Here is a 17665-nt window from a genome sequence, read left to right on the forward strand (position 1 = left end):
AGAAATGTATATCCAAGGTCAAGCCGTCTCAGCAGAACAGCCCATGTGAACGTAGGTTTTGCAGGGCTGCGTCTCTTGACTAAAAGAAAACAGTGCATTGGAGGAAGAACAGCAAGAGCTCCATTTGACTTGGCTCAGACACAGGTGGAAGTCAGGCAGAATGTATTACACTGTTAGAATTAATGATTCAGATTACTGCTCTTTTATGACCTTAGCATGAGGGGTATTTATATTTTGGAATTGCTGACTCGCTAAAGTTGAATGTCTTCATCAGCAATAACAGCTGTATCACGTCCCTGTTACCTCTACTGTGATGTGAACGTGTAGAATTCCAGTGATACGTCACTTCAAGTCTTATCTTTTATCATATAAATGCTTTGTTAGCCTATTTCCCCACGTGCAGTACTAATGTGGAATAGATCACTGTTGCATATGCAGAACAATATATAATAGAATTGAGGAAAGGCTTAATTAGGGATCCTCAATAAAATGAAACAAAACATGAATTTCTGTGAAACATTAAAAAATACACTTTAAATTATGAAAAGGGAAAAATGAAAAATAGGATGAGATTTAATAAATAGAGTTGGAAATGAAATTCTGAAGGCACTACTTGAAGAAAGTAACTATGCCTTGCTTGCAGAGTCCTGGTTTATTAAAGAGTATATAACAAAGTATGCCTCATATAACCATTTTCCTCTTTCAGGTTTGTAACTTCACTTTATTCCTTGCTTGATTTGCTCTTCTCCAAAGCCCTAGAGCAACTGATTCCCAAACTGTGGTCCATGGTCCCTGAGGCTGTGGTAAGTGGCTTGTAGCTGGTCTGGGCGATCATACCAGCCGCCTGGAGGTTTTAAGGTAAAGTTCAATGAAAAGAATGTAGAGTCCTCTGCAGGCCACCTGGAGGTGTGACAGTGGTCCATCGCTCCAGAAACTTTGTGGCCTGCCAGCCTTTGAGTACACTATGAGCTTTGGCCTCATTTGGAAAAACAGTGAATACGTGCTTATTTCATGCTATTTTTTGAAGAGAGATTTAGCTTGGAACCTGCCACTGACAGGGAGGGAGCACCTCGGGATAGTACTGGGAGAGCACTTTGGGTATGCATCACCTTGCAGATTGCCCCTTCAGCTTCCCAGGCATGGTATCTTGTGTTTTCAGAGGGAAATGAGCTGTGCTAATTTCCATTCTTCAGCAAAAATATGTTCACATTGTCTTACTTACCTTTTAGCTGTACGCACTGTTAGTGGAAAAGAGAAGTGCTTACATGCAAGCAGCATCAGCTGCTTTTCAATATGTAGTCAGCTGAAGAAGTATTGTGTGCTGACAAAGAAAGGCTGACGCATTTTATCAGATATTTTTCTCCATTCAGCCCTTAAGGAAAGTAAAATCCCATCACAGTGCGATATATAAAAATGATGTTCATATGAAAATACCAAGAGTCCTTCCTGAATGGAATTCTTTAGGACTGGATTAACCCTTAGGATATTATTATACAGTATCTGCTTCACAGACCCCATGCAGCACCTATAAGATTGAGAGGTAGTTAATATGGATGCATCTAAAACTACATCTTTGACTTACCTTGCAATAACAAAGAGGACACAACTCACTCCAAGGCAGGCTAGGAGAACATACATCCAAATATCAGGAGAAAGAGGGTTTAAAAAAGAGAAAACACCAGGGTTTGTGCCATTGGGCTTCCGGTACAAGATACTGATTCCCAGCGTCATGAAGGGTTTGGAAAAATCAATTACTTTCTCTCTTACGTAGGTAATAGTGAGAGGAGCAACAGCCAGATCAGCTTTCTGCAAATACAAATGGGAGAATACTCATGCTTTTTCACATTCTGCAAACACATTACTATTTCTTCCTTTTTTTCCCCTCGAGTATTAAAAACTAAACCAAACTTGATGATAAATCTGAAATGCGTGACAAAATTTACCATTGCTAACGTATTAATGGTTACGTGCAATTCTGTGTCCTCTACTTCCAGCAGAGGGGCACTCATGACTGTGCTGTGAGCATGAAGGACATGGCTGGGGGCGCAGGGCTCAGTGCGGTGAAACAGGGCAGGTTGTGCGCAGGGATCGGCAGAGCGCTGGAAGAGGGACTACACTCACGAATCAGAGTTTGCTGCGGGGCTGGGAGGTCCAGCCTTCGCCATCGGACTCCGTAGCCTAGGGGTGGGCAGGATCGATGCTACCTTAGCATCCACTTCCCCGCTATGGCAGGAGTTTCCCCCCAATACCCAGCAGCTGTCAGTTCAGGTGTACTGACATGATCTTGTACTCTGACAAGTGCCACTAAAAAGAAATCGGTGGCTCTAAAGAAATGTAAACTACTATGAACATTTCATTTGCGATGGCTTCATATAAAACACCGCAGGTGAAAGCAGAATAAAGAGAGAATGATTCAATCTTACATGATCTATGAGTTCTTTGACCATCCCATTCCACTCTCCTTTGTCATTCTGGGCTCCATATTTACCATCAGAAACTAGTTTGACCTCATAGATGAAGCCTAAAATATTTGACAGCTCCTTCAGTAAATCCAGGCAATAACCCTCGAATCTGTCGTTTCCATACAAAGGCTTGTCAGACTTCTTGTACATAACATAGGGATCTTCCTATAGAAAAAACATAGCAGATGTAGCAATAGAAATGAGGTTTGCTTCAGATTATATCAGTTTCTGAATGCTACATGAATAGTTTATTAATGGATTGCAATTAGATGCATACAAGTAATTTACTATGTCTGTTAAAAGCTCTTTCAGGTGTGTTAACAAACTGATTGAATCAATTAGTGATAAGCATAAAGGCCCTAATTTTCACTGGAACAAACCATTCATAGCTCCCATGAGTTTTAATTAAAGTAGTGCTTAGCAGCTCCCAATCAGATCCAAGAATCTGTATGCTATATTGTCCCATCCTAAGGGACAGGAAAGGATATTGAAGGAGAAAACACAATGATAAGGTGAACTTAAAACCTGAAATTCTGCAGGAAATAAGTCTTTGTTGAAAAATCTTCTGAAGTGTAATACAGATGTGGGCTGAGCAGCTATTCACATGAGAGAATTCAGAACAGCATAGGTAGATTGGTTTTGTGTGCAAAGTACTTTATTGCTTTTCTTTTTATAGGACTTTGGATAGACGAAGTTCTGGGCAAGCAGGTATCTGCAGCTGGGTGTATCAGAAGACCTCTGGCAATAGAAAAGGAGGGTAAAAGGGGCCTTTGAGCTCTTTTCCTTCTCCTGAGGAATCAGATAAACAGAATAGTTGAAAAAAAAAAGACATTACTGGCCACGGAGAAAGTCTGAGGCATAGCAACTGGTGGATACCCAGTTCCATATTTTCCATTCATCATCTTAAGGACCTACCCCAGTCTGTTTATCTACTGTTTGCTACTTTCTTCCACACCCCTTCACTTTCAGTAAAAAAGAAAGGATGTATACACACTAACTACCACGCTGTGTATTTGTAAGTGTTAATTCTTCCAGGCAGAAGAATATGTAGAGTTCCTCTTTAAAATACAGAAATAATCCGTATTTTGGAGATACAGTTTCCTGAAAGTCTTTAATTGGCAGCTAGGTATTTTGATTGCCTCTTATGGATGGATGACTAGGTATATTAATTCTGAGTCTATAACAAAAAATCTTTTAGGAAGCAGCGTAGTTTAACAAAACATTCATTAGTATGGTGAAAACCAGCAATGGCGCGCAGCGTGGAGGTGACAAAGAAAGCTGCAAGGAACCGACACAGTATTTGCAATCTACAGCATGGCTCGTGAAGTCAGCATGTTGCAGTAAGACTTACCAAAATGGTTGTGACAATAAGTGTCCGGTTTGCCAAAGAATCGGTGATATTGGTTGATCTGTCCTTATTGTTGTCCGTCATGTTAAGGCCACTGTATGAGTTCCAAACCCCAATCTACACAGAATAAAACAGGTGAATAGCTGCCAAGTCTCAGCAAGCGAATGAGTGAAATGAAACATTTCTTTAAATGCTCACAGCCTAGAAAGTGTACATTAGCTCTGCTCACCACAGAAAGAGACACTAGCAATACGAAATGCTAGAGAAGTGAAAGAGCTGTAGTTCTGAATAAGGCAGCAACATCAAATGGTTGATTGTAACATTTAGAAAACACAGGGAATATACTACTCTTCAAAAGCAAGTTGAAATGAATTAGCTATAAGAGTACAAGGCATGTCAATACTGTGGTATATTAGCCAATTTTTTAAGAAGTGGAACATATTGACTTTGTTTCTTGCTAAAAATGTCAAATGTCTATTTTTATGAAATTTTTTATTTTTATAAATGGTGGAGTTGAAACATATGGCAAGACCTCTCTCTTCCAATACAACAGAATAAAAGCTTGGATAAATATGTTGAAGCAGATTGATGGATGCACTGGCCTTTTGCTTCTGCTGTGCCTGCAGCAGGTTTAGCAAAGATTATTTTGTCATTTCTTAACTACAACATATGACAGAACTAGCAAGGTGATACCATTTCACCTACTGATCGGTATTTGCTCAGTAAACATAAGCGGCCAAAGGCAAATGGGATTTTTGATTCCTTTCTAATTCACAGACAGAGATAGTAAAGAACTCCAGTATTTAATGCACAATCAAAGCTTCAAAGGAAAGCTATTTATGATTTCCATGGATTCAGATCTACACCTTATGATGACAGAAATTATAAATATGATTTATTCAGGTAAATATTGACTTAACATAAATTCAGTCTTAAAGCATGTTGACATTCTGCTTCCAAAGTCTTTTGAAGATTAGTGTTCGTATTGTCTCAAAAGGAGGTCTTAACATGGCTCTGTGGTAATGAAATGGGCATTAGCACCTGTTCAAGCACTAGTTTTTGCCAGGTGAGCTGTTGTGTGGTCACTTCTTAGGTGCAGCAATGTGATTACACACCATAGATAAGGCATCCTCCAGATCTAGTCGCACCAGCTGATGGCACTGTTGTCCTCAGCAGCCTCACTGCCTTTGCATGAGAAGGAACCACTTACACAGCTGCCAACAGAAAAGGTCACTGATCCTTCCCTAAACAGCTTTAGGCAAAATCAGTCTGGTGAAGCTCACATCCACTCTGTCAGCAGGTTAGGGCAATCCCACTGATTTTGCCTGAAGCAAGCTCGGAAGTGCTCAGACGATCCCCTCACCTTGCTGATTTGGGAGGCTGGTCACCTTGAGTGGAAGAGCAATGAGAAGTGCTGCCCAGGGGAGGGAGGGAGAAATGGGGGCAGCGACCTTTCAAAGAGGCATGGCTGCTTGTGACATGAAGTCTGCCCACAGCGGGCTCCCTGCTCAGCAGGGGGAGAGCTCAGCTTGTCCTGGTGGGGGACACCAATGCTAAATGAAGGCATAAGAAGCGAGCCGGTAACTCGCAGAGCCCTTGTTTTGCTGAAGGTAAAGGGAGGTGCTCCCTAGCAAGGATCAGGCTCACGCTGAGGGCTGCTGTTCTACAGGCCTGGTTTCATGCATGAGATTAAATGCCATCATCTTTCATTTGCTTGGAAATGAGACTTCAGTGAGAGCTGACTTTACTGCGAGTACAGGTATGGAGCATCTCACAGGACTGGGCCTTAAGTGACATTGGAGAATGGCAACTTCAAGTGGGAGCTTTTCTTAATTACCCTCTGTTGAGCAGCCATATAGAAAGGACACGTGTGAGGGCTGCTTGGGGGGTATTCAGCATGTTTCACTGAAATTAGGAAAACCTGATTTATGAAGCCCAACATGCCCACAGCCAAGTGAAAGCGCAGCTCCACAGGGAGAGCAGGCTCATTGTATTGGCACTCTAGGGCTTATAAGGGCTAGAAAAAAGGTCTTGCCAAGTTAAATATCGAACAAAAGGAAATAAAGCCTGACTACTTCTGCCTTCTCATTTGTTACTAAGAAACCACAAAGTTTTGCAAGGCCAATCACAATGTTTGCCCAAACTGCCTGGAAAGGTTTTCTTTTTAACCTTGAACAAATTAATCAACAGCTTACAATTTGGGTTGTAAAATTAACAGAGAAAGAAGTATAAAACCCTTCTAGATGAAACTGCTTGTTCAAATCTGATCAAGACTTTCGTAATGAGCCACACCCCAAAATATCTTTCATATTCATGCACTAAAGCAGTTTGGAAAGCAAAGCACATGTAAACCACAGGCATTATAAAAGAGCACCTAATAACTCCTCACGCTAGGAGAGCTCCCCATTAGATTCACATAGCATGTGGCTGAGGGCAGGCATTTAAAAAAAAAAAAATACAGCCAAGGGGACTGGCTCAGACAGTTGGGTTTGTACTGAGCGTTTGTGAAAGGCACCAGAGAGATGGCTCGGGGGGCTGACACCGTCCATCCACAGAGCAGCCTGCTGCTCCGTGCTGCTCTTCCAGCAGGTTTCAGCTCTATCCAGGAGAGATCAACTCTCAGATCCTTCCTGCTGTGATGATCAGCAAAGCTGCCAAGCAAACCTGAGACAAAACCCACTGAGTTGTCCTGTGCACTGAAGGTCTCTATCAGCTGTCAGATGCTCAGTCATTTCAGATCCAGACAGGACTGGTTTTTTTGGCTGTTAACTGAGGTAGAGAGGCCCTTGATTTTGATTATCTTGTGCCTGCTGAGTATGGATTTGGGGTAATAACTGTATTCTTTCAAATGATCTTTGGGTCTGTGTCCCTGGGTGTCATTGCTTTTGCCTTTCACTAACATATTTTCCAAACAAGGTATGTGTAATGGGGATAGTAGTGCCAATTCTTCTTTTTTTTTTTTTTCTCTCAAGGATTTATCAGTCATTCCCTTTGTTTCCAAGACTAGATCAGGTTGGGAAACTGATCTGGAATATATTCACAGAATAAAAGACTGGATATTACATTAGTCCGTGCTGGGACTAGTAAATAACTAGCGTCCTTGAATTTGTACCAGGGTGGCTGAGTAAATCAAAAGCTGTTCTGCTTATTGTTAGTGACTTGATACGCTTTTAGCTGTTGGCAGTGGGGAAGAGGAGAACAACCATGAAGAGCATGGAACGACACAGTCACAGTGCATACAAAATACACCAGGAGAGCACTCTACATCTGAAGAAAGGAATGACACCACAGGGCAGCCTTGGTTAGGACAATGGAAAAGGTCAGAAGGGCGTTGGGAGAATGAGGCCAAGGTAGTACATCACTATGGTGATTCCGGGGGGTTTATTGCAGTTTAGTGACAAGTTTGAGAGGTATCACATGCCCTTCTCAGCACGCCTGTGTTGTGAACCAATTGTAATTTGGTTTAAATCAATTCAGCATAACATGAAATGCCTAGAGTCAAAAGCCAGATTGGTTCAATAAAGTCCTGCGTGTCAGGTAGGATGATCTATACACCAGTAATGAGGAAAATGGAATCCTTTGTGGCTTAGCCTGATTCACTGAAGATTAAAACAAGGTTATTAAGTATGTGCTTTATAAGAAAAGGAAAACAGTCTTATAGGATGCTTTAAGCTAGTCTATTGTGTAGCATTAAAATTCCTCCCAAAACAACACAAAAACAAAACCTTTTAAAAGTGTATGTATGTGTGTGAGATAACAAGATCTGTGCAAAATATATAGACAAATATAATTCTAAGTATTATAAGAATTTTTAAATCTATGAATACAAAACACTTTAAAACTGATAAATGCAGTTGTTATCTTCCCCATACAGAAGAGAAATTGGTATATTACGGAAAACCGTGGGTTGTATTTCCAGTGGGGATCAACAGATGTTGTTATGAGGGTCTTAATTGGGTCTCTGACTCCCAGTTTGGTGCCTTATCCAGCAGGTAGAGCCACTTCATGATACAAGAGGACTGAGATTCCTGAGGAAATTGTGATCATTTATAAATAAGGTTAGTTTCCATATGTCAGTGAATGACTGAGCATCCCCTTAATCATCTGCATTATTTTCTGTGAGGAGCTAATAATACATTAGTCAAAATTGTGAGTCAACAATGCCTGAACACTGCCTGCACAGAATGCATCTTGTGGGAGAGGAAAAATCCCTGCATGCTTCAAACAGTCCTGACTGCTAATGCTAATACATGTTTGAAATGGTGTAAATTTACCACTGCTGGTAAATCTTAGGTGAATCAGGAAGGATAGCAGAGCTTTTGCTCTGCTTTTGCTACAACTAAGAGTCTCTACTCAAAGAGGGGAAAGGTATAACTGCTAAGAAATAAAATAATAATAACAAAAAGATTTTGGTGAGAACACTGAATCTTGCAAGGTCTTTTTGCTGTTTGGACTTACAAGTTTCAAGTAGGGATGAAACATAATATACCACAAAAGTTGCACACTGTCAGGTGGAATGTTGTCTCTAAACTGCAATTTGAGAACCACTATCAAAACCCAAAGGATGAGTCTGGAGACCCAACCCAAAGGTTTTTTGCATCACCTGTCTGTGTACAAACCTTCTTCCACACTTTATATAAATGATTAGAAACCTCGCCAGCAGCCTTGGTACAGAGAAAAATAAACAGAGTGCTTCATTAAAAATGAAAAGCGAACCAGTCTGGAGAGCTGTATGGGAGCAATTATGTTTAAAGTCTCAATTAACCCATCAGCAATTATCATTCAGAGTCAAGCCAGTGCAAACACAGCAAGGAACAAAGTTGTCTTCAGCTGACACTCGTGAGGGATGTCACCAACACTTGGGGTTTTCAGACATCCGCAGTTTCCATGTCCCACCTCCCCAGGCGGTTGAGGCCCCACCATGCCGGCAGAGAGCCCAGCAGAGGGTCTCACGGAGCGGAGGGCAAGTGCCCATCACTTGCCTCCCATCCTCTCCGCTAGCCTGCCTGCGGTTCGCAGCGCCCAGGCCTGGCTGGCCTTGTTATATTTCCAATGACAACATGCCGTCGCAAAGCATAGCTAGAAGTGTCTTTGGGTTTGGCATCCCCCTGGTTATCCCTGCGAGCTAAGAGACGCTCCGCGCTTGACCCCTTGGAGAACCTGAGCTCTGCTTCCTCAAGAGCTGTGCGGTCTCTTAGAGCTCTGAAAAGGAGCCCTGAAAACCAGTCAGCTCTGCATCTTCAGGATGTTTTATAAATGGTAAAATAAGGAAAATATGATCTTTTCATACAGACTTTTTTTCTTTTCCTGAGACATGCTTTCCAGAATATGTGGTATGAGTTTCTGAAATTGTATCATACAGAACTATCTGTTCTCAAGTGCAGATACTGCAATTAATTTAATTTAGTCTCCTATAGGCTCACCATTTCAGTGCAACTTATTATAAGCAGTTTGGGATTTGAGTGAAAATGAGCTAATCTAATCTCCAAAACACTAAGATTTTTTAGCATCTCCAATCTTTTTGAGGCTATTATCTAAGCACCTGCTTTCCTCTATCCCTCAGGTCACATCCATTACAAGCAGCATATGTAACATAAGTCTAGGTTTTTTGTATATACATATATGTATATATATAAACTTACTACACTAAGCTACAGTGCAAGCAAGAGCAGAAGATAATGTGTTTGCACTTAAAATAATTATTACTGTTCAGGTAATTATTGCCTGTCCCACATTCCTGTCCAATATCCCAAAATGTAAGATATGCATTGTAAAATAATAATAAAAAATTCTTAGTAGCTCTCTTTTAACCACAGGAAATTCACGTTGAGGAGACTGGACTTTGCTACTCCACTGCCAAATTAGCTTTTTGTCATTGTTTTTCAAAAGATCTAATTTTAAATAAGCATGAACTCCTAACCACTCACAGCAGGACAACATTCCTACAAGCTGGTTACCTTTTCTGTTCCTTCCTCCTTGAGACTAATAATGTCCAAATCAAAATCCTTCCGTAAGCCATCAGTTTTGTTGAAGGTAATGCGCCCTGTTAGGCCATCCCACCGTGCCTGTGTAAACAGAAAAACACACTTCCCTGTAATGATTAGTAGGAACTATTCTAAAAACATAACAAATATTACAATTTAAATTAACCAGCGCACGGAATTACTCTTCTTCTAAATACCTTTTTAAAAGTATGCTTTATTATTTAGATAAAAAATACCTTATTAAATCCTTTATTATATAGCTTCTCTTCAATATGTTTTATATTTTAAAGTCAGGTACAAGTTTGTGATAGTATATATATGTTCATTTATATATGTGTTATACTATCTAAACACATATACTGAAGACAGAGAAAGACAGAATAAAATACTTTTTGCATGTGCCAAGCAACAGGGCAGTTTTGCACCACACAACTATTCAGCAGTAATTTAAAGAACCAACCTGTTTTGTCCAAGTTTTGGGTCTGAGGCTCAGAGTAGCACAGCCTAAATCCACCAGCCTCACTGTGTTAAACTGCTGTTTTACACCAGCCTAGGACCCTTTAGGTTTTCCGTAATGAATAGGTAATTAATGCAAGTTGGTGATGAATGGGACTCCTTTCATGAACTAAGTGAGTTAACCATAACAGACCAGCAAAGCTTCCCCAAGTACTTCAGTTATGCATTTCCTAGTCTCATGTGATAGCTACTGCCTCTGCTACTCAGGCTCCAGAAATCCACATTTTTCCTAGAAGAGATACACACAGGAACAGCATTTGTCATTCTTACTTGGTTTCTTGGACAGATTATGTTTAAATCTTTCCCAGCAGCATTGGGATCTTAATATCCTTGGGCTTCACTGCAAATCTAAGCTGGACTGTTTCACTAATCCCTCCTCAGTTTGTATCACCAGCAAAGAAAACACAAGCGCTCAAGTAAGCAAATGGTGCGTATCATCTCTAACAGGAGCACTGCCACTGCCTGTGCTCCCAGATGTTGGTGGCACGATGACGATGGCTGTAAAAGCAGACTTTCAGCAAAAATTCACCCAACCACAGAGAGCTAATAAAATCTTTGTGGTGGAAGGTACACACAAATCTTACATACGTGTTTGAAGTGCAGCACAGAAGTTGCATAGCATCAGTTTTGGTCCAGGCAGCATTTTACTGTTCTACCATAATTAAAGGAAAACAGTTTTCCTTGTTGTAAACATTGGCATCAGGAATAAGTTAAACTGGTGTACTTTGTACATCAGTCTGCATAGCTGTGATGGTGCCCTGTGCTGTGGGATACTTCCTTGGTGTGGCAGGATCAACATCCAGGATTAACAACTTCTGCAGTTTAAGTTTTCTGTATCTTGTCGTCCTTCCCAGTGAACTCGGTTTCTTCGAAACGAGACCCATCTATCTCTCATATAGCCCCCATCTTGTCCCCAAAGCTGAAACTTATCTATAAAGGAAATGATTTGATGGATTTCAAACTGCAGATGATTGTCATAATCTATTTCTGGGAACTCTCACGTTTGATTAAATTCTTGAAAGGTGCAAGAAAGGCTGACGATAAATGATGGCATAGTTTCTTCATGTGTGTCAGCTGTATAATTCTTAAATTATAAGCTTTTCTACTACGCATTATTATTTGCGCCATTTAATTTGTTGTAGACAAGTGACTTAAGGAAAGCTGCATTTAAGATCAACAGATTTATACAGTGACATCTCACCTTCCTGTTAAATCTAAATTCTAGCTCTAAATCTGTACGATTTAACTTCAGATGCTGAGCTGTTTTCACCATGTGTCTCAGGCAGATCTGGTGTATCTGGAATTTTGTAGCAATAAAGCAGGATTTCTAAGCACATTTAAGTAGCATATGAATGCAAAAGTGTAAACGCAATCAACTTTCTGTGAGACTTTCTACCTAAATCATATAGGAACATACTAAAATCTCAACTGTAAATAATGAAGCCCTTATGTTCTTGTATACTGATATAATTAAGAAAGTAGGAGGGGACATGTATGAATACATTTTGCTGTATTAGACCTCTTTTCCAGTTTATCTTTTGATTGCTGTGACGTGACCCCTACGTCTTATTCTTAAATATGAAACATCATCTTTAGAGTTCAATTCCACCTCAGAGGGCAATTTGCTTCTGTGAAATGCTCGCATTTATTGATTACATATCACATGCTCAGCTTCTCTGCTAACGTGATATGATCTCGAATAAAGGAACTAATACATTAATTTTGGAAACGGTGTCAGGAGCCTAAATCTCAGTCCCTGTCAAAAAGATGTATATGCTGAAATGCTAGCTCACTTTTGAAAATATGCGTTGTTGCTTCTATCCCCTGTACTGAAAAAATAGAAGCAAATGATGTTACAAGCTGCATAGCTGTATGCTTAAATTTCAAGGTAGTAGAGAAATGCTTACAGCCTTTGTCAAACTTACGACTCACTTAGGCTGTCACATAATGATGCACATTCGATTTAAATTGTGAACAGGCCTCATGGAGTGTTTCTCAGACGAGTTCATCTTAAAAGTTGGAGGTGTTCTTCGGAGCCAATTTCTAAGGTACAGGCTTTGAATAGCATTGCTATTCTGAATAAAAATAAACATTTCGTTTAAGTCCAGTGATCATAGTTTTATTTCTGACCTCAAGACACCTGTGGTGCATGCATGTAGCATGTTCAAGCAGACAGCTGACATTTCTTTCCTGACCACAAATGAGAATTTTCTTGGAAAATAATAGAAGGAACGAGCAAAGACCTTACAGTCAAACGCTAGCTTTTTTGAAGTCTATGATGAGACTCCCAAGCTTTTAATATGATTCGGGTCCTAAAGCACAATTACTTGCTGCATGCAAAGAAAGTGACATGTATCATTGGTCAGAAACCATGTCTGTGTAGCACTTCTAGATGCCTGTCAGGTAAATCAGAGGTGCGAGTGCCCGTTAGGCCTCGTATTCAGGCAAACAGAATAGGCAGCAGTTGCCCAGTTCTCAAACACAATTAACCGAAATGAAGCAGAACATCCTGAACAGTGCGAAACCACATGACTGTTTAACACAGCAATGAGAGTTCATGCTTTTGTATGCAAGATTTATAGGAATTTTAAAGTCTCTCGTGACACTCCATGTTAAATGTTACAGGATATAATAAAAATTGAATGGGAACCTAATCATGTAATTCATCAAAAGAAATTGCTTTTTTGCACTCTGTCCTTGCTTTAATATTAGAGGAACTTAGGGCACAATTTGAAACTCTTATGAAGTGCCTGTATTTTCTATTTTGTTTGTATAATTTTGAGTATAGCCTGCAGATTAATTAAAAATGTGACTTGCAGTAGCTTTCAGCATAACTGTCTGTAACGGCTTTTGCTTGTCTTGGATTTCATTTACACAAGGTTGCAGGCTGCATCTGACAGCACATCCATGATGAAACTCTATTCTTTCACCAGTTTGGTTTGCAGCAGTAGGACAATGCAGTGTTTAGCTGCGTTTTAAAATAAGATGCCACAGTCTTCAATACTGTGTTTTATCAGATAATTAGTATTTTTATTTCTAAGCTTTACATATTTGACAACTTCCTCATGTTCCTTAAACAAAACGGGGAATTAAGCAAATGTATTGGTTTTAACTGATAGTGAGAATTAAACCATGCAGGACTAGCAGCTATTCAGACCCCTTCTCACTAAACATTGAAAAGACAGTAAATAGAACAGGTGACAAATAGTTCTTCAGTCATCTCTGAAGGTCATCAGGTATCTGATATGGCAAAAATATCCAAAGCGGCATAACTAAAACTGTGAATTTTTCTTATTTTTTTACTGCTTTTAAAGGTTAAGATTGTAGGTAACTTACAAAATAATGTCAGGACTGTTTTCTATACAAATATACTGATGAAAAAGTGTAATGACTGGAAAATGAAGTTGATTCAACTTCTAAGAGCAAACACACCAGACTACACCATTACTATCTATTCACTTGATTGTCATATAGTCTTTATATCAGTTTCCCCTTCATCATCTTGAATCAATTACTATATAAGCCTTAATTTCAGTCAAAGCTAATCAGCAGCTTAATCAATGATTTCAGCTGTAATCAGATTTACTAAGGTAACGCAATAGATAAATTTGCATCTCTGCAAATTAAACCTCTGTTAAACCTCATTTTTATTTTCAAGTTTGTATTAGCAAGTTATAGCTAGATCAAGGAATCATAATGCATAGTGTTTATAATTCATTGGCTGAATAAACACTCAGCTTTATTATATATATCCTCAGTGGGATATACCATAGCCAATTTTGTATATATTGTATTGCACTATTGCACACAAAAGTATCAGCCTTTCTCAGGTAAATAGCTTGCCTCTTATTAGTTATTTATTTTTTCTCACTCAATATAAGTTTATCCAAATGTATTAGTTAGCTGTTACTATACACTATATTTGCTATATTGTATAGCAAATATACAGTATAGTATGTATGCTATAATATATTTTCTCTCACATAGTACGTTGTCTCTTTCTCTGAGTCTAGTATTACAGTGACAGACACTGGATACTCATGTTTCAGATTACAGAACTTCAATTTTTTCAGCGTCCTGTTTAAAGTGCTCAAATGGCATAGGAATCTAAAAATGTGAAGGCACACTTGTATTTTAACTTCTTAAACTATTATTCTTAATAATGTTTCATAATGACTAGACACTTCTGTTCTTCTATTAATACTCCATTTATTCCAATAACCTGTGCAATAAAACCGTTTTTCTGAACTTGTTCTGAACCATCTGTACTTAATCAAGTAATCTCTTTTTCAAGTTTCAAGCTCAAATCTTAACCCTGAACTATTTCCACTGTTCAAAAAACAAGGCCCCGCATTCAAAGACATGTACAGAGGTGATGTTAGAGGAAAAACATCTGAAACATGCATATGCACTTTCCAAATTCAATAAAACAGTAATTGTATCACGTATTAAATGTGTGTACATAATACATCTACTTCACAATATATAAGGACAAATTATTATAACTATTTATACATTTTAAAAGTACATAGGAAAAGGAGGATTCAATAAAATTGTGAGTGAAAAGTCAGGTAGAAAAGCTATTTTAGCACTGCATTGTTGCAGAACATGAATTGTCCCGGTATTCAGTTCCAAAGAAACTGTACAATATCAGATTCAAACCTGACTGTGTGCAAAATGTTCTGATATTTTGCATCTGCCACTGAAGTGTGAGTTATTGTATAATACGAATATACAGTAAATAGATGATAAGCAACATCTTATGCGAAGACTATCTTTGGTTATAAGGGCAATGCTAAAGGATAGTCATTCAAAAGCCTTACAGAGCCATCTGGGTATATGAAAAGACTACTGTAACTGATCTGAGAAATTCACAAAGTAGACAATGGGCCATATTTATTTATTTTTTAAAAAACAGCTTCTGTATTTTGCAGAATTTATTTTTTTTCCTTTTTTCTCTCTCTATTTTCCCCCTTCTCTTGTGCATTATGTGTAACTTGAGCATTTTAAAACCTTATCCTAAAAGAGTGCAATCAGTAGAGTTTTTTCTATAGGTTTTATGGGGACTTAGAACAGAAATTGGCTAGTTGGACTTTTTGGTATTGGAAAAATACATTCAGAACTAGATTGAATTCCAGTAGAAGATGTGGATATTATCCTGTCTGCTCAATTTTGTCAATGTGATTATCTTAGACTTTGTTAGGTTGTTTTCCCAAGTATCTTAAAGGTAATCTACAAAGGCAAGTAATTGGGCTGCAACATTTTTTGCTTCTTTTGATGACGAAAGGCTAAGAATATTTGTACTTTGCAGTCCTGGTGTTATTGTCTGCATATTTATTATTAGAAGTTACTATGCGAAACTGAACATCGGTTTTTGATTTCAGGTACATTTCTAGTTAACCTCAATTGTGAGGTAAAAGGAATTAACTTAAACCTCCATGAGGTCATTGTTTCTCTTTCTTTTAAAATGGTTAATAAAATAATAAAAACTATTGACAATCTTCTGCCCTGGAATCTCGCCAAATTATGTCTGCTTGTTTACTGTGGCACAGTGGCAGGGACAAACTAGCATCTTAGGCTTTTTGGAGCCAGGCATCCTCCAGAACAAATGCATTAAGTGTTTGGACTGAAATTAGGAAATCTGTTTTGCCATTCTATCAAAAGAACAGCTTGAAAGCAAATCAGTCTTGTCTCAAAGACTGACTTTACAATATAATTTCCTTCAACCACCATCTCACTAGAATATTTTACCCTTAGCAGCCTTGAGCGACTGAGAGTGACGTAACCCCTGCAAATGCTGGAGCCTTTCCAGGCCATTCCAGGCATAGAATTCATCATCTTTTTAAAAACGGTGGCAGATGAGCACCTATGGGGATCCCAAACGGGTGTATAGGAATGACAACACTGTTCTTTAGGGCCCTAGGCAGGCAGCATGCCAGCCTGGCAGGACTTGAGTTAAGCATGGTTTCAGTTACTGCTGCCTAGGTAGGGTCAAATAACGCTCTTCCATAATCATTGTATTACTTTCCTTTTTTTTTTTTCCTTTGCCACCCCTTCTTCAAGTTCATCAAGGAGAATCAAGTCAGTAACAGAATGTGAGAAATTGATTCCCAATCCATACTGTTTAATCAGCATCACGTGCTTATAAAGAAAGAAAGTGAATGTTTACTTTAGTTTTGAACTGATAATCCAGAATGTCTGATGAGCGCTATGGTGCTAATTGCCATTCAAATGCAGAGCTGGATGATGGTCTCCCCTCCATTGGGTCCTAGACTTGCTAACAGAGCACAATTCTGAAGGTTACAGAGTTACTGACAATGATACTGACAATGACTAATGCACATATACAGAGGACCTCCCTTGTGCTGCTTGATGGCAAGTGACAAGATAGTAAACTCCTATTTCTCATGTTTTCTCATGCTTGCCCAATCTAAATTTTTCCCTCTCAGCTATAAACTTAGTTATCTGAAAGATCTATAAAAGGTAGGCAGACCTAAACCTGCTGTACTCACATGCTCACTTCTCTACAACAAAGTCTTCCAACACAGAACTAAAAAATGCTGCAATAAACTAACAAAACTACTAAATACCGAATAAAAGTATCCTTTAACATTCATTTGGTTTTCTTTCCTTTTGGAAGAGAAAGTTCCTGCTTCATTAGAATTGCAGAGACAGTTGATGGATTTAAGTGATAGGGCTGTTACTTCTAGTTACAGTGGAAATCATAAATACGTACTTTGAGCCACACATCAACTTATCAACTTCTGCAATTAATCCTCTTACTAAAAGAGATTCTCCTGGATTAAGGAGTACAGTGAGTTAGTGCATGACCTTTCCATTATCCTGCTTTGAATCCAGCATACCAGATGTCATAAAATGAATTTTGGCATTCGTCAGTATCTACCCCACTGAAAATCGTGATGCTTCCTAGTTTCTTTGCTAAGAAGAGGTCCAGGCCTGCTGCAGTCCAGGCATGTTACTAAATAGTATTGAAATAGAAAAGAGGAGATATGGAGGAGGCTTTTTCCTAGGTATTGGTTTAGGCAGCTGTTACAAGACTAAGCATACACCCTTATTTTGAAACAAGTGAGAGAAATGGTGTGTAATAGGGAAGAGGGATTTTTTTAGGAAAGTCCCAGGCTGGTCTTTGAATTACTCAAGAGTGCTCATTTCCAGAGCAGTGGTTGGGCTTAATGATGTTCGGGGTAGTCATGAAAGGCTTTTAGTGTGACAAATCTGACAAATGATCCCTGACTACTTGAGGATGACTATGTAGGTGGATTCATTCCAAAGCATGTTTGAAACACCTTTGAGGAGATTTTCCTTGAAAACTTACTCCTGGTTCTTTATATCAG

At 39.0% G+C, this 17665-nt stretch overlaps 1 protein-coding gene across 5 annotated transcripts in view; it reads right to left on the reverse strand.

Annotated features, from left to right (window-relative positions):
• GRIK1 (glutamate ionotropic receptor kainate type subunit 1) overlaps positions 1-17665 on the reverse strand; it is a 171890-nt gene that overhangs the window by 29815 nt on the left and 124410 nt on the right. For 3 of the 5 annotated variants that reach the window (XM_068911922.1, XM_068911898.1, XM_068911899.1), the window contains 5 exons: positions 9768-9875; positions 8430-8474; positions 3814-3927; positions 2424-2627; positions 1583-1806 (listed from right to left, as the gene is read on the reverse strand). In XM_068911922.1, coding sequence (XP_068768023.1) covers positions 1583-1806; positions 2424-2627; positions 3814-3927; positions 8430-8474; positions 9768-9875 — 695 coding nt within the window. The remainder of the gene's footprint in view (positions 1-1582; positions 1807-2423; positions 2628-3813; positions 3928-8429; positions 8475-9767; positions 9876-17665) is intronic. The other 2 variants (XM_068911903.1, XM_068911913.1) reach the window with 1 other exon arrangement.

Source organism: Struthio camelus, chromosome 1, assembly GCF_040807025.1.
Source record: "Struthio camelus isolate bStrCam1 chromosome 1, bStrCam1.hap1, whole genome shotgun sequence".
Taxonomy (NCBI): domain Eukaryota; kingdom Metazoa; phylum Chordata; class Aves; order Struthioniformes; family Struthionidae; genus Struthio; species Struthio camelus.